The 23,945-nt window shown below is 38.5% G+C and overlaps 1 protein-coding gene and 1 non-coding gene across 2 annotated transcripts in view; one reads left to right on the top strand and one right to left on the bottom strand.

The window, feature by feature from the left end:
• Positions 1 to 5,234: 5,234 nt before the first annotated feature.
• On the bottom strand, positions 5,235 to 5,364 carry LOC126009988 (small nucleolar RNA SNORA22). The gene has a single exon (XR_007496134.1). It is a non-coding gene; the product is annotated as a small nucleolar RNA SNORA22 (small nucleolar RNA).
• A 5,135-nt stretch (positions 5,365 to 10,499) lies between these two features.
• CCDC150 (coiled-coil domain containing 150) overlaps positions 10,500 to 23,945 on the top strand; it is a 91,241-nt gene continuing 77,795 nt past the window's right edge. The window contains exons 1-8 of the mRNA XM_049773174.1: positions 10,500 to 10,507; positions 14,836 to 15,002; positions 16,037 to 16,257; positions 16,373 to 16,551; positions 18,851 to 18,919; positions 19,196 to 19,312; positions 20,843 to 20,972; positions 22,845 to 22,888. Coding sequence (XP_049629131.1) covers positions 14,842 to 15,002; positions 16,037 to 16,257; positions 16,373 to 16,551; positions 18,851 to 18,919; positions 19,196 to 19,312; positions 20,843 to 20,972; positions 22,845 to 22,888 — 921 coding nt within the window. The 5' untranslated portion in view covers positions 10,500 to 10,507; positions 14,836 to 14,841. The remainder of the gene's footprint in view (positions 10,508 to 14,835; positions 15,003 to 16,036; positions 16,258 to 16,372; positions 16,552 to 18,850; positions 18,920 to 19,195; positions 19,313 to 20,842; positions 20,973 to 22,844; positions 22,889 to 23,945) is intronic.

Here is a 23,945-nt window from a genome sequence, read left to right as displayed (position 1 = left end):
TCAGAAACATGCAAATCAAGCACTCTAATCCTCATACTAGGAGATTTTCTTTATTATAATTTTTTTTTTTGTTTGGGAGTCATACCCAGCAGTATCTAATAGTACTGCTGATTTAGTATTCCCAGTAGTTCTGGGGACCTATGTGGTTCCAGGAACACAACAAAAGGAGTCTTAACATATAAAATATATGCTCTAGTCCTTTGAGGCATTGATAAGGGCAACTGAATAACAAGTTATATTTATGAAAACAATGTGACCCTCATGAAATATCTAGATCTTCTTTTTTAAATGAGGACACGCATGAAGACTACTTCAAGTGAATATCAAAATAAATTAAGGGCTGGGCCAGAGCTATAGCACAGTGGTAAGGTGTTTGCCTTGCACATGGTCAACAACAGGATCCTGATTCGAATTCCGGCATCCATATGGTCCCCTGAGCCTGCCAGGAGCAACTTCTGAGCACAGAGCCAGAAGGAACCTCTGAGTGCCGCCAGGTGTGACCCAACACCAAACATAAATAAATTAAGGGCTAATCAATATTTAATAAATAAATAATAAATAGACTTTTTAAAATATAAAATATTTATTTAAGCACCATTATTACAAGCATGATTATAGTTGGGCTTCAGTCATAAACAAAACACTCCCCTTTACCAGTGCAACATTCCCACCACCAATGCCCCCCTCCCTCCTCAACCTTTGCCTGTATTTGAGACAAACATTTTACTTCTCTCACTGATTAAGATTGTTATGATAGCTATTGGTGCATTTATTTCCCTAACTGCACCACTACTTTTTTGTGGTGAGCTTCATATTGTGAGCCAGTCCTTCCAACTCAAGGGATTATTACAATAATGTCCTTAATTCTTCTTAAAAACCATAGATGAGTGAAACTATTCTGTCTATTTCTCTCCCTCTGACTTATTTCACTCAGCATAATAGATTTCATGTACATCCATGTATAGGAAAATTTCATGACTTCATCTCACCTGATGGCTACATAATATTCCATTGTGTATATGTACCAGTGAAATAGACTTGAGTATTCAGAGGATGTTCCTTGGGCAAGCAATCAACTAATCTTTGATAAGGGGGCAAGAAATCCAAAATGGAACAAGGAAAGCCTCAACGAGTGGTTTTGGCGCAACTGGTTATACACTTGCAAAAAAGTGAACTCAGACCCCCATCTAACAACATGCACAAAGGTCAGATCCAAATTGATTAAAGATTAAAGACCTTGATATCAGTCCTGAAACCATAAGGTATACAGAACAACACGTAGCTAAAAAAATCTCCATGACACTGAGACTAAAGGCATCTTCAAGGAGGAAATAGCACTCTCCAAACAAGTGGAAGCAGAGAAATAAAGATGGGAATATATTAAACTGAGAAGCTTCTGCACCTCAAAGGAAGTAGTGCTTGGATACAAAAGCCACCCACGTAATGGGACAAACTATTCACCCAATCCATGTCAGATAAGGGGCTAATATTGAATATATACAAGGTAGGGGCCGACGTGGTGGTGCTAGAGGTAAGGTGTCTGCCTTGCCAATACTAGCCTAGGATGGACTGCGGTTCGATCCCCCGGTATCCCATATGGTCCCCCGGTATCCCATATGGTCCCCCAAGCCAGGAGAGACTTCTGAGTGCATAGCCAGGTGCGGGGTCCTGAAGCCCCCCAGGGGGGCCCGGCCAGCAGGAATTAGCTGGGAAGGCTTCTCAGACAACCGCACTTCTATTTTGCTGAGTAGAAGAACAACCACACCTGTAAAAAATCTGAGAGAGGTTAATAATAAAGACCCAAGGCAATGTCTCACTGCTCAAGGGCAACTTTATTTGACTACAGCTCCTTCTTATATAGTGAAGGAGAAGGGGGCAGTACAAAGATAATGTCAATCACACTTTTGGTGCGAAGGTCCATACAAGGCAAGAATACATATCAGGTTACAAGGAACAAAGAAAGTAAATCATTCTCCAAATAAGGAAATGGGCAGTGGGCTAGGAGGCAGGATTACCTGCAAGTCATGATGAACGTGCTGTTTCCATGGAGATTTCTTGTGACCTTCTAGCTGCATATCTAAACTTTTAACAGATATAAGGTGGGGGCAATGTTCTTACAGAAATAATTTTGTACAGACAATGTAACATATACACATAATAACTGCCTTGTTGACTCCGGAATGTAGTTGAGGGAGTAAGACCTCATTTCTGGGAATGGTACCGGGCCGTGTTGCTCTCCTCCGGGCTACAAGATTAATTATCTCTTGCAGCTGCACATTCCTTTCTCTTTGGCCCAAGAACTTACAGCAAGACTGCATGTAGCCTTTAGGTGAAAGGCTGGATTATGGCAGAAAGAACAGCAAAATGGCCTCAAACAAGTCACAGTCCCCAACATCTCCCCCTTTCTCTTCTAATAAAAGAAGGAAAGTCGTGAGCGGGTGGAAGAACTGTGTCTTAGGCTACAAGGTTTGACCAGGTCGGACACGGCCAAAGCCGCATTTAAAAGATGGCTACAGGCGCTGTGGGTGTGCACAGAGATTTGAATTATGCGTTGTAGCCTTTTAGGGCCGTGTCCTAACTGGGACCTTGCTAATCCCGTCGTAGGTATCTCCACAGCCGAGAGCACAAGTACCGGAGCGAGCTCCGTTTGTTAGCTATGCGCTCTATCTCCTGAAAACTTAGTGGCTGGAAGGGCGGCTTGGTGACAAAAGCCAAGTTTTCACAGGAGTCACGTTGGGTTAACTGTTGGTAGTGAACTTGAACAGAGGTTTTTGCCGTCTCATCTACCTGGTTTTTAACAAGGGCAGTAAGTTTGCGGAAAGCCCATGGGTCAAAGGAAAGGAGCAGCATGAGGCTAATAAGAGGGCCCAAAATAGTGGACAGTAATGTATGTATCCAAGGAGAAGAGAAAAACCAACCCTGTTACCAACCTTGTTCTTCATCGAAATGTTTTTGGAAGTCTTTTATACCGTCACCAATGTGTTGAACGCTATTCCTAACTAATCCAGTTTTGTCTTTGAAAATACAACATTGTTCCTTAAGGGCTACACAGACTCCCCCCTCTTTTATAAGGGCAAAATATAGAGCACGACGATTTTGAAGAACTATATCAGCAAGGGAACTAACAGTATCGTAGGGGTTGAGGAGAGAAGCTAAGCTAACAGCGTTCATAATATGGGTCTGTGAGGGCTAGAGCAGAGGCATTTATAAGATTTAAAATAACTTGAGAGGAGGAGGATGGGCTAGAAGGCAGAGTTTGTAGCTCACAACCTGCACAACAGTGAGTTAATGACGCTGAGGCTGAATTTTCCAGAGAAGAAGTTCAGAGTCAGTGGTGTAGATAGGAGGTTCAAACGTTGTGATGCTTTCATAAAACGGCGAAACTGGTGAATTGCAGATTCAACAGTGTTCATAGCTGGTGTTGGAGAGCGCTTGGGTAGAGGCATTGACCATTTGCAGGATGAGGATAAAGGTGGAAACCGGACCAACAGGTTTGATGGTTATTTTAGGCATTAACAAAGCTAAAACATAATAATCATGATAAGCAAGAAACATTTCAGTAACAATATGGGGAGAAAATTTAGTGGAGCAAACAAAATAAGTGGAGTTGGGGGCTTCAATGAAGATGGAAGAGTTGTTAACAATAATGGTTTGATTGCAAATGTCTGATTGTTGAACAGGGGGGCACATATATGGTTTGAGTAAGCAAAGTTCCACGACCGTGACTTGTTTGCAATGGAGGTTGTTGGTGGCAATGGTGGGCAACCAAGGCAGCTAGGCAGAGTGTCTAATTCAGCATTGTCAAAGGTGGAGTCAGTTAGAAACAGGTTTGCAGGAATGGCGGCTAGCAGGAGATTTATAAGAAAACAGCTTGGCAGGAGGCAAAATGGTTACTTCATATAAAAATTAAGAATTTACTTAGTTTTTTGGCTTGGGTTTACAGGCAGAAAACATTAGCAATTTACATTACACTAGTTATTTTTGAATACCACGGGAATGTTATTTGACCTCTGTTAGACTTTGGCATAAAAGAAATTTTATAATTAACAATTGCTAATAAAAAAAATTTTTTTTTCACTGAATATAAAGGATTTTTCTTAAACTTCTAGTTATTATGTTAAAGCTGGATGCTATTTTTTAGCCATAAATACATATTCTATAGGCCTGAACTTACACATAACAGGAAAGCCGGGTGACTGCAAAGTCCAGAAATTCTCCAGGGAAAAGTTATCCCCGATGGCCATTGAGAAATCTGGGGTTTGCCATCTCCCACACCTTCCGCCATGTTCTTAGAAGGACAAAGCTAGCTTAATACATAATTTTTAACACATGATTTTTAGTTGCAAGATGCCAGTCTGTGAACTGACCAGACTGAACCAGGTTGAAAAAATTAATTGAAATTTGAAAAATGGATAAGGCTTTAAAAATTGTATTATTATAAAATGTAGAGATAACAAATAAACAGACAAAACAAAACAACACTAAACACAACATTTTACACTTGTGGCCACTTTCATTCATCACAACAGACACATAAACAGACAAAAGGATTGATTTAAGACTTATTTATAAAAAATTGACAAGCGCTTTTAAATATTTAGCTAGCATGTTTGTGAGAAGAAAAAAAAATTTTTGTAGAAAAACTTTTTTAGTTTTGAGAAGTACTTAATGTAGATGGAGTGGAACTTTGCTGAAAATAAATTTTAAGGTTTAGATTTAACACAAAACATTTTTAAAACAATTTTAATTTGAAGTTTAAAACATTAAGTAAAATGGTTAATGAGCACTGTAGAAGGAGTCTCTACTTGGAAGTATGAAATGATTTGCTGTAAATGAATAGGTTTTCTTTAAATTGGTTTTGCAGTAGAACAGTAAGACAGCTGCAATAAAGTGTTAAAATTTTTATGATTAAACACAATAGCATGAACTATGATTATTAAAGGTATAAAAACTGATTTTAAAAACAAACAACTGTTTTTACTATGAAGACTTTAAGTGAATAATTTGTAAAAAATATTATATACTAAATTAACTAAATGCTTAGATTATTATAAAATATAGTTAAAGACATCTGATGTATTTACACACTTAGAACTTAAGACTAAAATTGTATTTAATACTAGTTAATTTGCTTATAAAGTTTAGTTACTTTTATATATTACTTATAAAATTATATATAATATATTTTTCATTTATATTATTTTTTCACTGCGACACAAATATACAGATTTGTATAATGTGCTGATATTTTGAATGCACTTAAAATAATAGTTCTTTCAATGCAGAAATAAAGAACAACCATTGCTGTAGCACAAAGTTAAAACTAAGGGTACTATAAAGCACACCTAGGTGTTCACTGTGCATTAAATTAACTATATTGTTTAAAAAGGCTAACCACATTATTTTTCACATAATTTTGTAAATACTTTAAAAATTAAAATAAAATTTTTAATAGAAATATAAGACTTAAATTTAACACTTTTGTGTTCGTTTGGATTTTAAAACACAAAGAAGTTTTTCTTTTACCAACATTTTGTTATCTGTAAAGTGACAGAATTATGACCTTGCTCTAAAATTTTCTGAGAGGCATGAAAAAAAAAAGTTTATTGCCCTTATCTTCCTGTTGCTTTTTAATGTTTTAATAATTACTTTACACCACTTAATGCACTAAACCTAATAACACATATCTGACGAAGTGTAGGGCTGACAAGGTGAAGCAGAGTCTTTCACTGATAACTCGGGGAGGGGCCAGCACAGTTAACAGCAGGAAGGCTAGAGGCAAATTATTTACAGTCCGCAGGGTGTAATGATATAGAGAAAAAAAAAAAGCAATCTTTTAAGATTAATTACTAATTTATTGGAATTAGAGGGAATGGCAACCGAAGAGGGGAGTCTGGGTTGCAAAAGCACCATGGGGATCATGGTTTTATTAATTGATTTGAGAATATGCAAGAGATGCCACTTTTCAGATTTATTTTGAATAACAAAGATTGGGTATTTCAAGGTGAAATGGAAGGCTTAAAGTGGGAGTGGCAGGGCCTGAGCTGGCTGTTTCCCAAGGCTGGCAGGAAAGAGGCTGAAGGAGGCTGAGGGCTGGTTTGAGCAAAATGTACTGAGTAAAAGGTACATTAGGCTCAGAAGTTTTAACAGCAAAGTGTAGATATCGCAAGGTTTTATGGCTTAGCAGATGATACTTTGTAATTATCCTGCTCACTGTGCCCTTAGAATTTTTTGTAGGCACTGCAGCAGTTTCTGTTTTATGGCACTCAGCCTGACTTTTATTAGTTTGTTCCTTTGAATTCTCAAGAGGGGGGGCCTGGCCGTAGAATTCAGTGGGCAGAGGACAGACAACTATAGATTTAGGAGGGGGGGGGGGAAACGCCTGAAGGGCAGAAACCTGTGAATTAAGAGAAGCAGCCTGTTTTTGAAGGCTTAAGATTTGTTTAAGATTTTCAATTTGGCCAAGTAGTTTCATTACTATAGCTTTAAGAGGGGGAGCGGTGAGAGGAGGGAATCTGCCATGGTTAGGGACTGAACGTTCTCCGCGGTGGAGGCTGCTGAGCGGGGGGGGGGGGGGGGAAAGCAGCAACAGTTTGTTGCCGCGTGTGGGGGAGCTGCTGGAATGCCGGCTCTGGGGAGCGACTTCCAGGCATAGAGGGCAGCAAGAGCCATGTTGGCAAGCTGGGACCTGGAAAGTGTGTGCTGTACCTTTAAGGTATGAAAAGAGGCGAGGCCAGCTATAAGAGCTTAGAGATCAGGATTCCTGCCTATCTGCAAGGGCTTTGCAGCGGAAAAAAAAGTTAACTTCCCAAGAGACAAAGAGTTCAGCTTTTAGATTCTAAGCAGGAGAGCGTGTAAGGGGCTTGGGGGCCATAGGAGGTTACGGCTTGAAACGGCTCTTTGAGGCTTTTCCAATTAAAGGCTTTGTATTGTTGCAATTGCTGGCTAAGGAGGGGAGGGTGGTGGAACAGGGACGGAGCTGAAGCTAGGGAAGTGAAGGGCTGTTTAGGATTTTGCACAGAGGGTGCAGTGGCAGAAGTAAAGATGAAGGGTCAGAAGAGGAAGGAAACTGAGAGACAGAGTCAGAGCGAGAGGGAGCCCGGGAACACTAGATTTCTGGCAAACATCATGAACAAACATTAAAAAATTACAAATATCTTTTTTGGTAACCTCTATATGTCTGCGTTTCAATTCAGACTGTATATCTCGAATGAATTTAAGCTCAGTACTCAATGCGGCACCCATGGTAGCGGATCCTATGGGTGAAGCCCCAAAAGCCAATCAGGGGCGGCGATCAGAACAACTGGAAAAACTGCAGTTTAAATTTTTGATTAAGGCTAACTCGTTTCAACGCCTACCCTGATGAGGTATTCCTGCGATTTACGAAACAGCTCCGGACTCGCCGACCTGTAGTCGTTCGGGGTGTGGCGGTGGTCTTCGAGCCCAGCGTTGGGCGCCAAAATGCGGGGTCCTGAAGCCCCCCAGGGGGGCCCGGCCAGCAGGAATTAGCTGGGAAGGCTTCTCAGACAACCGCACTTCTATTTTGCTGAGTAGAAGAACAACCACACCTGTAAAAAATCTGAGAGAGGTTAATAATAAAGACCCAAGGCAATGTCTCACTGCTCAAGGGCAACTTTATTTGACTACAGCTCCTTCTTATATAGTGAAGGAGAAGGGGGCAGTACAAAGATAATGTCAATCACATTTTTGGTGCGAAGGTCCATACAAGGCAAGAATACATATCAGGTTACAAGGAACAAAGAAAGTAAATCATTCTCCAAATAAGGAAATGGGCAGTGGGCTAGGAGGCAGGATTACCTGCAAGTCATGATGAACGTGCTGTTTCCATGGAGATTTCTTGTGACCTTCTAGCTGCATATCTAAACTTTTAACAGATATAAGGTGGGGGCAATGTTCTTACAGAAATAATTTTGTACAGACAATGTAACATATACACATAATAACTGCCTTGTTGACTCCGGAATGTAGTTGAGGGAGTAAGACCTCATTTCTGGGAATGGTACCGGGCCGTGTTGCTCTCCTCCGGGCTACAAGATTAATTATCTCTTGCAGCTGCACATTCCTTTCTCTTTGGCCCAAGAACTTACAGCAAGACTGCATGTAGCCTTTAGGTGAAAGGCTGGATTATGGCAGAAAGAACAGCAAAATGGCCTCAAACAAGTCACAGTCCCCAACAGCCAGGAGTAACCCCTGAGCGTTCCAGGTGTGGCCCAAAAACCAAAAAGAAAAGAAAAGAAAGAAAGAGAGAGAGAGAGACAGAGAGAGAGAGAGAGAAAGGAAGAAAGAAAGAAAGAAAGAAAGAAAGAAAGAAAGAAAGAAAATATACAAGGTACTGTCATAACTTAACAAAAAAAGAAATATTTAACCCCATAAAAAATGGAGAGAAATGAACAGACACTTTCTCAAAGAAGAAATACAAATGGCCAAAGGACACATAAAAAAGTGCTCCACATCACTAATCATCAGGGAGATGCAAAATAACAATGAGGTACCATCTCACACCACAGAGACTGGCACACATCACAAAGAACATGAACAATAAGTGCTGGTGGGAATATGGGGGAGAAAGAAACTCTCATTCACAGCTGGTGGGAATGTCATCTAGTCTAGCATTTATGGAAAAGAATATGGAGATTTCAAAAAACTGGAAATTGAGCTTCCATATGATCCAGCTATGCCATTTCTAGGGATATACCCTAGGAACTCAAAAGCACAATTAAAAAAATCCCTTCCTCACACCTATATTCATTGCAGCACTATTTACAATAGCCAGACTCTGGAAACAACCAAGATGCCCTTCAACAGATGAATGGCTAAAAAATAGACTTTTAATATAATGAATTTTTAAATACTTAATACTGGGTACTTAGCAGATGAATTGGTTAATAGAAGACTTCTGAATTTCCCCTATGTTGCAATTCTCTGGTCTAAGTTTTTATATGGTTTACTAAATGATAAATGGACAGAAGGAAAAACATTTTTTTTGTTTTTGTTTTTGTTTTTTGGGTCACACCCGGCAGTGCTCAGGGGTTACTCCTGGCTCTGTGCTCAGAAATCACTCCTGGCAGTCTCGGTGGACCATATGGGATGCCGGGATTCGAACCACCGTCCTGCGTCTAAGCGGCAAACGCCCTATTGCTATGCTATCTCTCCGGCCGCCAAGACAAAAAAATTTACACTACATTTAATCGATTAATAAATCTCCACTTATTATGGAGATTCAAGGAAACTTTGAAGCTCACAGATTCTATTTGGTGTACAAATTCCTCGTCTCAACATATAAACCAGTGATCATTGCCAAAGAAAATGTACTTATTGGAAGAAATATTACTTTCTGCAATACTGACACTCCAAATTATGCTTCTTTTCATATTAGAAGTTTCATTTTAGAGGTTTCAATGGGAGATTGTAAGAAATCACAAATTTCACCAAATGAGCTGCTTGATGAATGTCTTAGCTGTAGTTTGATGGACAGTCTCTCCACCTCTTATGAGAGTTGGTTATCACAATAACAGGAATAAGTCAGAATCAATTGTGTTATTTCCTAAGCAACAGGTACCCTTTATTTCTGCTTTCAAGGATTTGAGGGCTGGAGTTATTTTCAGCTGTACCCCTGAGAGAAGAAGAGTTCAGTCATTCCCTGGTCCTGCTGTAATGTGTTCAATCCAGCAGTGTTATCTTTTCACAGTAGAAATTAAGTGCAAATCCCCACACTTTAAAGAAAGAAAGCCCCAGAAATAGCTACAGTTTAATTTTCTAATTCTCTTCTCCTTTCTTACAACTTCGTTGTCATAATTGAACCATTTATTTACTTGCCTGACAAAACTGGAAGGAATAAATTACATTCTGTATATTCCATGTATTTTTCTTTTTTGTTTGGCAAAAATAAATGAGCAGGTGAAGGGCTTGATTTTTCCTTTAAGGTCAATATCTGAGTACTGTATTTGCTTTTAAAACTTTTTCTGCTGCAGAACAAATTTCATGCTCCGTAACAATGTATAAATTTTTCCTCTTTTTTAGAAAGAACTTGATACTTTGGTCCTCCTAAGACTTAAAAATAAAAATGTCCTACTCTTGGACTCTCACCTGTTGCTGGATATAGTTATATTCGCCAAAATCCTCCCAAATCTCACATTCACTATAGGATGAGACCAAGTGAGAACTGGACTGCTGGAAAGTGAGCGGAAGAAAACTACATATCCCAGAATGCACTGCTCACGAGCACAATGGAGCCTACGTGTCATCATCCGGGTCACGAGGATGGGCGTTCCGCGCTCGCGGCGGGTTCCGGCCTGGATCCCTCCCCGGGCAGCCGCCCCTCCTGGGCAGGGAAAGCCACAATTCCCGGCATGCCTTGCCGCAGTTGCGCCTGCGTACTGGAGCAACTGCAGCGGGGAGCGGGTTGGTTTAAAGCGCTGTCTTAGGTTCTTGGAAACGGGCCCGCTTTCTGCCGGCCAGAGCGACAGGCGGGCAGATGGATTGTGGGGTGAGGCTGCCGGGCCATCGGTCCAGGGTGGGTCGGTAACCGATGTTTGGCGCCGAAGGGAGAGTCGGCTGTTTGGCCCTGGGCCCCGCTTCTTGCGGAATGCAGGCTCACCCTCTGGATCCCTGGAACTCCTTATATGCCCTGGATGCGGGAAACATGTAGAAATAAAGTTGGCATAGGGCTGGGTCCTGCAGGAGGAGGCGAAGGAGGAAGCATTCAGGATGTCACGTCCTTACCTGTTAACTTCTGTGTTAGATTGGAGGGTATAGCTTTTCTGTACAAAGAAAAAAAGCAAAGTCGAATATTTTATGTGATCATAAAGCCTTTAGGAAAATATCAAGCAATGATGAGATGACAGCAGCTGTGTGTGGGGAAAATTGGGTGCATGTCTGCATTCCATTTGGAATTTTGGAGGGAAACTGGCACCTTCCAGTTTTACTATTATTGCTATTATTATTTTTTTTTCAAAGATAAGTTTTTGTGGTATTTGAACTGCCTAGACTGAAACAAGGTGCTGCAGAAAAATGTTCTTCCCTCCCCCTTGTAGCATCACATACAGTTCTCTTTACCATCTTCTTCACCATTTGTCTGGGACTATTACACATCAGAGCTGAGCCCTTTTAAATGAAAGTAAATTTAAATTTAATTCTATTGGACTTGGGGCCACACTCAGTTAAGGTCAGGACTTTCTCCTGGCTGTGTGTGGCTCAGGGATCACTCCTGATAGTACAGTGCTGGGTTTCAACCTGGGATTGGTAGGATACAAGGCAAACTTTTTAATCTGCTGTGCTAACACACTATTCTCACAAAATTTTCTCACAAAAGTAGAATTTGGAGGTTAGTAGTTTTGATTTGCTTTTGGGGGAGTATTATTCTGGATATTTATGGCCTTTTGGGGGAGGGCATCATGATGAAAGTACCTTCATTTTTGTCCTTTTCATTAGAATAACAGACTGTCCTGAAGCTACTTGCAAATATAGGCCTCAAGGCTCTGGCTCAGGACCTGTAAGAATGCTGTGCCAGTTGCAAGGAAGGATGAGGAGGCGAACTTTCCAGCTTGTTTGGGAACAAGGTCACAGATCTGTCCTGTTCTAAGGCTGTCTCAGACCCTTTCCACACTTTCCTCTCTAGCTCCTTGGTTTATTTTTAGGTTTGCTGAAGCAGGCGACCAACAATAAGATGGCGAGTACAGTCTGGTAATGTTTCTGTGTGTCTCTTCATTCTCTTCCCACCTTGCCAAATTGGTCTCACTTTGTAGCCAGTGCTGGCAGGGATGTGGCAAAAGGAACCTTAGATAACTAGTTGTGGTATTATTATCTGGGTCAGCCTCTGGAAGGCAGTAACTGAGATTTCTCAAAAAACTAAGAGAACTCCCATATACCCCAATGGTTGCTGTTTATCCCCCAAACACAAAAAAGCCCAGAAAGATTCATAATTTCCATGCTTATTGCAGAAGTTAGTACAGAAGCTAAGATACAGAAACTATTCAAATGTATAACCACACAAGAATGGATAAGTTGGGGTACATATTTTATATATAAGATATGTAACAATACTTTGAAATCATGGAAATTATGAAATAATGTAGTTCATAGCAACATGGATGTAAGTTGAGTGTTCATTTAAGAGGGAAAAGAACATATACTAGATGATTTCACTAATTTGTGAGAATATGAAGAGAAATAACAAGGGCATAGATACTGACAAACCCTTGACTTTGGATTATAAAAACTAGTGGGGGTGGGAGGATGACACAGTGACACTGGTGGAGTTTACATGTAAGTGATATCCTACAATGGTTTATTTCTGTTTATTTTCCTTAATATTATCCCCGAAAGGCCCATCATGTTAAAAGTAACAGGATTTTCTTCCTAATAGGTGAATAATAATCTTTTGTATATATGTACTACAATTTCTTTATCCATTCCTAGTTAAACTTTGGCTGTTTCTATTGTTTGACTGTTGTGAATAATGCTGTAATGAACACAGGTTTGCAGATAATCACAGCAGTGACTTGAGTTCTGTTCTGTGTCTATGTATACATACACATATGCATATATATACATATATACATATAAATACTCAGAAGTGGGATTGCTGGCCATGTGGTGGCTTAATATTTTTTGTTAATTTTTTTTACTAAGGCACAGTAATTTATTTGTCTATTACCTTTGGCCTGCTTCTTACTTCCCCTTCTATTTTTTTCCTTTCATGCCCTTAATTCAATAATCTAGTCAATAATAGTCAAGGGTAATCTAGGTGACCTTCAACCCCCTTTGATACTTTGCATTCTCTTGTTATCTTATTTTTTATACCACAGATAAGTGAGACCATCTGATATTTGACATGACTTACTCCACTGAAAATGATCTACTTCAGTTCCATCCACATTGTAGCAGGTTGCTTCACTCCACCATCCCTTGCAGCTACATGGTATTCTAAATTGTGTATAAATACCACACATGCTTCATTCCTCTCTTGTACCAATGTTATGTACCTAGATTGACCCCATATCCTTGTTTTTGTGCAAATGCTGCAATAAATAATGGTGTACACATGTCCTTTTTAGTGAACGTTATTTTGTCCTGGGAATAGATACCTAGAAGTGGAATTTGTGGAGTCATTTGGCAACTCAATTCTAACTTTTCTGGAAAAATAAATTTTTCATTTTGTTTTCCATAGGAGCTGAACCAAACAACATTCCAACCTATGGTACGTTTAAGTTTTTATGTAGCCTCCATAGTGTCTTCTGTTATGAGTGTACCATTTTACATTCCCATTAAGAGTTAGTAAAAAAAGGGGGCCGGGCGGTGGCGCTAAAGGTAAGGTGCCTGCCTTGCCAGCGCTAGCCTTGGACGGACCTCGGTTCGATCCCCCGGTGTCCCATATGGTCCCCCAAGCCAGGAGCAACTTCTGAGCGCATAGCCAGGAGTAACCCCTGAGCGTTACCGGGTGTGGCCCAAAAACCAAAAAAAAAAAAAAAAAAAAAAAAAAGAGTTAGTAAAAACGGTCTATTTTATCCACATCACCAAAATTTATTGCCTATCTTTTTGATAAAAGCAATTCTAATGGGTGTAAGGTGATACCTCATTGTAGTTTTGATTTGGACTCCTAATGCTGGGGGAACAGTTAAGCCTCTTTTTTGTTTGATAGTTCAGGGCCACACCTGGAAGTACTTAGGAACATATGACTTTTTGCTTTGAGAGTAGTGCTTGGAACCATATGTTGTGCAGAGATTGAATTGGGGTCACTGTGCATGACAAATCCTTTATGCCCTTTATTTAATCTCTCAGACCTGAGCTGCTTTTCATGTACTGCTTTTGTAAAAATGTCTATTCATATTCTTATCCATTTTTTTACTTTGATTAGTCATTTTATTGATATTGGGTTTTTTGAGTTTCTTTTATAGCTTTCATATTGGCTGTTTATTAGATATGTGATTTGCAAATATATTCTCCCATCTCATAGGTTGCTTTTAAATTAAGTTCCCATTAATGTATAGCATGGTTACTATAGTTAAAATAATATATATTTATTAAGATATATAATTACAAGCATCTCAGAACAGATTGTAAGCATTGATACCTAATAGAGATAATGGAGATATTATCTTTGGTTTTAATTTCAAGTAATTACCTTTATATATCTTGATTGGGCCATAACTTTTCTGTTCATGTTTTTTTTTTTTTTTTTTTTTTTGTGGTTTTTGGGTCTCACGCGACAGTGCTCAGGGGTTATTCCTGGCTCCAGTCTCAGAAATTGCTTCTGGCAGGCATGGGGGATCATATGGGACACCGGGATTCGAACCGATGACCTCCTGCATGAAAGGCAAACGCCTTATCTCCATGCTATCTCTCCGGCCCCCTGTTCATGTTATCTTGACTGAAATTTTGGCACATAGAGCAGGCTCAATATTTATCTCATTGAAAGAGGAAACGAGGTAGTGAATAAAAATGTTGACTGCTTTGTTTCTTTGGAGCCATACCTGGCAGATCTCAGGAGTTACTTTTGGCTCTGTGCTCAGAAATCACTCCTGGAGGAACCTGCAGTGGGTGGGGGACAAAGGGGGTATCATATGGGATGCCAGGGATTAAACCCAGGTTGGTAATGCACAAGGCAAACACCTTACCCACTTTACTATTGATCCAGTCCCCAAAAAGTTGACTCTTAAAAGCTTTCACCTACATTTAATTAATTAACCAAAGCTGGACTCCTGGCCTTTCTTTTGCTCAACAAGAAAAGGGTTATATAGTCTTCCCATAGGAAGGAAAAGTTAATATTTTGACTGTAATAGAATCTATCACAGTGCAATTGTGCTTTAATTTTAGGTGCATATGGAAACTGTCATGTCCAGATCAGTCCTTTCTCCAACCCACATCAGTACTGCAGCAGCTTCTGAAACAGTCACGATGCTTGAGCAAAGAATGCGAATAGTTGAGGAACAGACCAGTTCTCTGAGGAATGACCTCATAATGTTTGACCTTGATAATAAAAGGTAAAAAAAAAAAGAAAAGAAAAGCAGAAAAGCTAGGCCAAATGAAACAAAATTTTTGTGGATACTGAGAGAAGTTCTACATCACTGGGTATTGTGGATGATTCAGCAGGTAGATATTTAGAAAGAATTGATAAGTTTCCATTTGGATATTAGAAAAGATTTGCAAGTTTATCTTAGAGTTGTGAACCTGTTATAGAGCTAATTACTGTCATTTTTCTATATAGATAAAGTGATTTTTTCATCTACAAATTAGTTCAGAATGAGTGGGTATGCCCCACAAATTACCTTTGATTATTAAGGACATATAAATTTGACCCATCCTATTAATATGTTTTTATTTTATTTTCTTGGATTTAATATAAATTAAGTTTTAAGTCTTAAAAATATAATTTAGAATGAAATATGAAAAAAATTTTAAAACTGTTTCTTTTACAGAAGAAATATGTTGCCATGGATTATTAATGATCTAAGGAGCCCAAGTACTTAAGCAACCAATATAAAATATAATAGTGTAATTTTCTATTAAGTTACATATATAATTCCTAAATGTCTCACTAAGATCTAAAAATATAGTTGCCATTATAACACCTATGCTAAAAATAACTTTGGCAGTTAAGGATTTAATTTATACCAATGTTAAATATATTGGGAACAAAATGAGAACATTTATTGTGACATTTAAATTTTGTCTAAAAACAAAAATATATTGCCATTATGCTAACTTGTTCTTAGATTTAATTTTTAATATATTTTTATCTACCACTTATTTTTCCATGCTAAAAAGTTAGCCAAAAATTCAGGTGAAAACAAACCATTAAAAGGTGATTAATCTTTACCTTGCCCACCATGGTTTCATGCTATTGATCTAATAGTGCTCTTTGTATTTAAATTTGGACATGTTAACAGATACTTTATTCTAGAGAATCAAATTTTTGTTTCAGTAGAAATTTTACATGGACACAATCTTAACAATTAGAATTACTAATTGTACACATTGTGTTGCATATCATTGTTTGAATGGCATCTTTTTTCAGAGACCATGTGGAAATTCCAAAAGGTTTAGAAGAACCAGTGCAACCCGAAATCATTACTGCTAACCAGAGCGGAGTAATTTGTTCAGAAAAAGCAAATATTTTATGGAAGAACTGTGAGTTTCTGGTAAATCGAATGTGCCATCTGGAAAGCCTCATTCAGTCTTTGAAGATGAGCATCTTTCGTCTGCAAACTGAAAAGGAATTGAATCCACAGAAAAGAGGTGGAGAAAAAAATCTCAAATTACATTATAGGTGCTTGAAGAATTTAGGACTCTTCCCTTTATGACCTTTCCCCCACCGATTTCTCTTAACTTTAATGTTCTCCCTTGTTCACAGCTTTTCTGAAAGAGCGACTAAAGATGATACAGGAGGAGCATTCCAAGGACCTGAAGTTGTTGAATCTTGAAGTGATAAATTTGCGCAAGCAACTAAAAGATGTAAAAGAGGAAGAAGACAGGGCACAAGATAAAGTGCAAAGGTTGACAGCTACTTTGGAGATTGCCTCAGAGACAAAGGTTGGGATCCAAATCTCTGAAATACATACTCATTTTTGTTGCGCTGGAGAAAGTAATATTCCCACGAAAACTGTTTTAAAAAATGTGTGATGGTTGGGAGCTAAAGTGGTAATACAGTGGGTAGGGTGCTTGCCTTTCATGTGGCTAACCCAGATTTAATCCCTGGTATCCAATATGGTCCCCTGAACCCTGCCCGGAGTGATTGCTGAGCACGGAGCCAGGAAAAATTCTGGAATACTGTTGGTGTGATTCAAGAAAAAAAAAAAAATCCAAAAAACAAAAAGAAAAAAATAGTGATAGTCATTTGAAATTTATCTACATTGATAACAAAATCCTCTATGTACTGTCAGTATTTAAAAAGCTCTTAACATGTAAGAGTTACTGAGAATTTAGGGCATGAATTTATGTTGTTCAAGATCATGTACATTACCAGGGAAAGCAAGTAACGGCACAAAAGATAAAAAAGCAAGGGCAGGGCCCGGAGAGATAGCACAGCGGTGTTTGCCTTGCAAGCAGCAAGCAGCCGATCCAGGACCAAAGGTGGTTGGTTCGAATCCCGGTGTCCCATATGGTCCCCTGTGCCTGCCAGGAGCTATTTCTGAGCAGATAGCCAGGAGTAACCCCTGAGCACTGCCAGGTGTGGCCCAAAAACCAAAAAAAAAAAAAGCAAGGGCATAAAAAACAAGCATAAGGGCCTGGAAAGATAGCACAATGGCGTTTGCCTTGCAAGCAGCCGATCCAGGACCAAAGGTGGTTGGTTCAAATCCTGGTGTCCCATATGGTCCCCTATGCCTGCCAGGAGCTATTTCTGAGCAGACAGCCAGGAGTAACCCCTTAGCACCACTGGGTGTGGCCCAAAAACAAAAAACAAAAACAAAACCAAGCACAATAGAGTGATTTTTATTTGAATATTTTAGGGTAATTTTTTAATGTTCAGGTTGCTTTTAGGGATTGCATATATTATCTAGAATAGATTAGGGTGAGTTGGCTTCAAAATAGGACTTGGGTTGAAGATTGGTGCAGAGGTAGGACATTTGAAGGAGCAACAGCAAACAATGAAGTCTAGAAGAAAAGAATAAATAATTTTCTAATTAATTCCTCCATGAATCAGGCACTATAATAAATGCTAACCATGCTATTTGATTTAATTTTTGAAAACTTCATCTTGTGGATATTTCTCACTTTAATCAGAGTAATGGAATCCAGAAAGGAGTCATTTCTCCAATATAATTCTTTCCTGTTTTCTTCCATAATCTAATTTTTTTTTTTTTGGTTTTTGGGTCACACCCGGCAGCGCTCAGGGATTACTCCTGGCTCTATGCTCCAGCAGGCTCGGAGGACCATATGGGATGCCGGGATTTGAACCACCATCCTTCTGCATGCAAGGCAAACACCCTACCTCCATGCTATCTCTCCAGTCCCTGTTACTCAAAATTTAACGGAGAGTTTCCATTGGATGCAATGGGACTGATTCATAAATTAGTCTGAAGTGAGATGATTATGTGGAAAACAATTTAGAAATTAGCTAGATAACAAAGTTAAATATCAAGAATACTCAGTGTTTGAACTTTAGAAAGATCAAAGTTTTTTTATCAGAAAGTGAACCAATAAAACTAGGATAACTAATATGCCATAGTTTGAGTACTTAGTATAGGGTATTAGGATGGATATTGGAAACCAGTTAGGAATCATTGATCACTTGAGGCCTTTTAGATTCAACCTAGGATTGTGATATTTTGAAAAGAAAGGGATATTCTGTGAACAAAGGTCTGCTAGAATATCATGGATAGGAGCTAAAGATAGGAAAAAAGGCAAAGATGACTATGTCTCAGATAGCAGGGCCACTAATAATCATAGAAGAATTAATGATGTAAGCAATATTTTTCATCCTCAAAAATGGAAAGATTTGAAGGTTGTAGAAAGAATACTTTTTAAAACATAGGCATAATTCTTTTTTTCTTGTAAAAACAATGCTTTTAAAACAAAGTGTCTATAGATTTCCAGTTGATCCTGATTATTAAATTTTGTATAGGATGTAGATGGTGCTAATCACTTTTTAGGAGCTAAAAGAGGGGAGGAAAATAATAGAAGTCATGAATCAAAGTATTAAAATAGCTTTCTTTTTAGTTATATCACTAATAATTATTTCAATCTCCAATAAGAACCATTTTGAACCAAATTCAGAATACTATTGATAGGATACCAGAAACAAATATAGATTTGAACTTTTAAGAATCTATATACAATTTTTTCCCTATCATTACAGATACTTTAAAGTCTTTTTTTCTTCTTATTTTAGAAGAATGTAGCTATTATAGAAGAGGAACTAAAGACCACAAAGCGTAAAATGAACCTTAAAATCCAGGAGGTAAGAGAAAGATGCTGGAAGGTAGAACAGAGCATTGGAATTTCAGAGGGAGGGAAGTGAAGAAAATAGATGGACTAAAAAGAAACCTTTAGAGAAAATATTTGATTGTGTAGTGGCTGGATATGAACATAACAGGAAGGAACTGGCATCTAATTATTTCCTAAAAGATGGTTAGGGTGAAGCAAAGACATGGTTGAGTAGGCATAAAGGAATGAAGGATGTTAGCGAGTGAGATGACATTACTGGCTCTCACCTAAATGTATTGTTCCTCTGTAGCTGAGGAGACAACTGTCCGAGGAGAAGCACCAACGGGCATCTCTTAAGAAATCTGAATCAGCGATGCTACTCAAAATACAAGAAATGTCATCAGCAGTGGAGATGGAGCAGAAACAGGTGGAAAGATTTTCTCTTTTGGTTTAGGCTAAGATAGTGAAATGACAACAGAATAGCTGATCCCTTGCCCATAAGCTGAAAGTTGTTGCCTTTTTTTTTTTTTTTTTTTTTTTTTTGGTTTTTGGGCCACACCCGGCGTTGCTCAGGGGTTACTCCTGGCTGTCTGCTCAGAAATAGCTCCTGGCAGGCACGGGGGACCATATGGGACACCAGGATTCGAACCAACCACTTTTGGTCCTGGATCAGCTGCTTGCAAGGCAAACACCGCTGTGCTATCTCTCCGGGCCCTTTTTTTTTTTTTTGGTTTTTGGGCCACACCCCTTTGACGCTCAGGGGTTACTCCTGGCTATGCGCTCAGAAATTGCCCCTGGCTTGGGGTGACCATATGCGGTCAGTCCTACGCTAGCGCTTGCAAGGCAGACACCTTACCTCTAGCGCCACCTTCCCGGCCCCAAGTTGTTGCTTTCTTAGAGCTTCTGGATTAATGATTTCCTTTAGGCATTTTCTGTCAACAGTTTTTACTATAACTTGAAAAAAATTACAAAATTAGAAAGGACTGCTACTTAACACTTTTTGAATGAGGGAGCCAACGACCAGAGCTGTTAGAATTTGCTTCAGGTTTTAAAGTTGAATTTAAATTGCTTGCTACCTAGCCTTCTGCCCCCAGACCATATTATCTATTACAGAAATTAACTTGGAAGGCATTTCCTAGTCTCCTATGTGTAATGTGATAGAAAATGAGGATGAAACTGAGCGACACTTGTGGCTGAGTATCTATGAGCACAATAATTAGGAATGAATTTACTCTGTTATATTTATTTTACTTAATGTTTATGCCTTCTTGTAGTAGTTGTTTGAAGAACCTACTTATAATTTTAAAGTAATTAAAAACTCTAATGTCTAAGGGAATTAATAGTTTGAAATGCTAATAACTGTATTGCACAATCTCTTTCGTTTAACCAATGGCTGTTCTTTATAAGAGAATTATAAAAAGTATTCTACTTAAGATATTTGCAAATGATTATTTATTGCAATGGTTCTTTATTCTTTGTTGCATTTGCTTGTGCTGCTGATGTAATAAACACATTTTAATAAAATTAGTTAAAATTAGGGGATCAGAGGATTGGCCATGTGAATGGGGTATATGCTTTCCTTTCAGGAGGTCTAAGTTCAATCCCCAGCCTTAAAATACCACCAATAAAGAGCACCAAAACTGGGAGTAGTCCTTGAGAACCTCCTAGGGTGATCTCAAAACAAATGAACCACTAAGATTCATTTCCTTCCTCTGGCCACATCATGAGTGTTTACCAGTCACATGTGCTGGGGGACAGATGTCTTAGTGCCTGTGAAGTTTGCATGTTAGTACTATTGGATGCTGTATTCTTGAGATGTTTAACTATAAAAATTAAATTACCCTTTCCCTCCAGTAATATGTCGATGGAAAAAAATGGATTTCATATATTCTAGAAGGGTATCCTATTAGAAATCTTTACCTATGGGGACAAAGAAGTTTGTCTTATGCAATTTCAGGTGCAAATTTTGCAGCAAAACTGCATAGCCCTACACAATTCTATGCAGACTACCCAAGAACAACTAAAAGAGGAACAGCAGAAAAAAGGAGAGTTGGAGAACGCGGTTACAAAGCTGCAGTCAGATCTAGGTAGGAAAACCGTGCCAGAAATTCTAGATATTCCATAAAATCTGGTAATGTCACAAAATGATATGTCACCTAGTGTTACTAGTCTTGATTTGGGAAAATTGCTAATTTCCTTTTTATATGTGGATTGAGAGGAATGGGTGTGGACAGTGAACTAGAATTTCTCCCTCTGCATGGTAAACATTTGCATTTAGATTTTTTTTAAGGTTCATTTAAGACTTTGTGTACTTGGAAGCATTTGGCATCTAGAAACCCAGACTCGATATTTTATGTTAGAATATTCATTCAGAAATAAAACTATTTATCCTTTCACCTAACCATCTCAGACTCTATTTCTCAAGTTACTGATCTATTTTCATTACTTGTCCTTGTAGAAGTGGATAGTTTAAGTTACCTTAAAGGCATGTTTAATAGATTAACGTACACATTTTACAGGTGACTTTTGTTAGATTAACCTACACATTTTACAGATGACTAAATTATCTCTATAGAGGGCAAAACTAGGAAAATTAAGTCTAGATTTGCTTCTTGCTTGTTTGGAGTGCTGCATTTTTAGCCTATCAGCGCATGTTATGTCAAAATTCATAAATAATTTCATAGCTGTTCACAAATAGTCCAACTATGGGTATCACAAATAGTCTAGAATCGAACACATGAAGAACTTAATGGTTTATATAGAGCTTTCTTATAAATCCTCTCACATGTTATACAAAACCATGTGTGTTTCCCAATTATAAAAGAAATAAATGGCAAATGAGACTTGAACTTGGTTCTTTTGATCTGAAATGCAATACTTTAGCGGGTGTTTCTCTGCTTTGTGTCCATAATGCAGGTAGGGAATACCAAACACTAAATGGAATTACTAAGAACAGCAGAGAATAATCCACTCATCCTTATAATTTATTGATTTTGGCACAGTTACTTTTCCTGCTGAGTAGGGAATTACTCTAAAATTATTTTTGGCAATTCCCCCAAATAATTTTTATTTACCAATGGTTATGCCTACAAATGCAAAGAAGTTAATGCACTTGCTTTGCAAGTTGCTGAGACCAACAACAGTTCAAATCCTGACTGAATAGGGTCCTCTGAGCACTGCCAGGTGTGGTCCCTGAGCATCTCTGCATATGACATGTTAAAGGAGGCCATCAAGAAACCAACTTCACCTGCACTTTTATCCTAGACATTGCAATCTCTAGTACTAAGAGATTTAAACGTTGCTATTTTTAATAGCTCCTCTTTTACATCCTACTGCAAACTACATGTCTGTATTTGAATGCCTTGGAGATAACTTAAAAACACATATGAAAACTTCATTACAGTCACTCACCCCGTCTCTCCCCCCAGCAAATCTCTGCTTCCTACCTCTATTCTATAGTCTCCCACCCTCCTGCTTTCTAAGCTCAGTGCTTGACTTGGTTCTAGATGCACTGTTTCTACCTTATCATTTGTCCACCATGTCCAGACAATCGGCTCTACTTGTTATTTCAAGTCTGTATTTTTCCCTTAATCTTTTTTTTTAAATCCTCATTGATATTACCTTAGAGACAGCTCCATTTGTTACTTTGATCACTGCAGCTGTTACTTACATTTGATGAACTTCTGCTGGGTCTTAACGCGTGTCTAATGAAAAGCTTTACATTATAGGACCCTTTCGTGAAATGCAAGAGAATAAGATGTGACTCCGTTCACCATTGTCTGTGACTGTGATGGCATCCTAATTTCTTGTTTATGACTTAGTTTCTAAAATGTTTAAAAGATGGGTAGAAAAACCTGGGTTTTCATATCGTAAAATACAAAGAAATTTTCTCTTGGAAACGTTACCATGTAATTTGAATTACGTAAGTTATAGTAGTTATATGGTCATTTTCTTTTCAGTTTCTAGAGATGAGCTAATTTCCAAGTTGGCTGAAGAAAATAAGGTATGTACCAAGGTTGCAGAGTATACCTTGCTGAGTAGTTTTTCCTTGTCCTCGATTTTTGGTCTTTACCCTCCTAAAACATTTGATGTAAAGTTTTGGTGTAAATGAGTGCATCATACTCAGAACTGTTTTAAACCAAGTAGTAAGAGATGAATCAGCATTTGCTATCACATAGTTTTAAAGAGGTGAATTGGCAAAACAGTGAGACTTGTTTGTACTTTGTATCTATTGAAAACTAATAGTCATAAATTAAACGTTTTATGAAATAGAATACTAGCTACTTTTTGGTTGTGGTGGCTGTACACCAATGAGCTTAACTGCCATTGAAATGAACACTTTAATATTTGTTTTGTTTTATTTCTGGACTACACCAGGCATTGCTCAGGGGTTATTCCTGGCTTTGAACTCAGGAATTACTCCCATATTGAATGCCAAGGATCAAATCCGGGTCTGCCATATGCAGGACAAGCAGCCTACCTGCTGTGCTTTTGCTTCTGCCCCATCATTTAAATATTTGTAAGTGAACTGTACACTTACAAATAGTGAAAATGGTCAGTTTTATGCATACTTTACCACAATGAAAAATGCAATTTTTCTGCTTTTATAACTTAAGTGCATTTCTAAATTTTAACATGTATATTCTGTTTAAAGTAGTTTTCTGGATCCTTTCAGAGCATTGTTATTCTTTTTATGTGATGTTTACCTTTCTTCAAATACCAATAATGTTCTTTTGTAGAGAGAGGACTTAAACTTTGTCCTTTTTTTTTTTTTTTTTTGGTTTTGGGCCATACCCGGCGATGCTCAGGGGTTACTCCTGGCTGTCTGCTCAGAATTAGCTCCTGGCAGGCACAGGGGACCATATGAGACACCGGGATTCGAACCAACCACCTTTGGTCCTGGATCGACTGCTTGCAAGGCAAACGCCGCTGTGCTATCTCTTTGGGCCTGTCCTTTCTTATTTTACTGCACATCTTTTAGGGAAAAAACCAATCCACATCTTACACCCCTCCCTATACTCTTTATCTCATAGAGATTCACTACTTTTTTCTACAGATAA

This window comes from Suncus etruscus, chromosome 5, assembly GCF_024139225.1.
Source record: "Suncus etruscus isolate mSunEtr1 chromosome 5, mSunEtr1.pri.cur, whole genome shotgun sequence".
Taxonomy (NCBI): domain Eukaryota; kingdom Metazoa; phylum Chordata; class Mammalia; order Eulipotyphla; family Soricidae; genus Suncus; species Suncus etruscus.
Note: the sequence above shows the minus strand (reverse complement) of the source record. Positions and strands in the feature narration are given on the sequence as shown.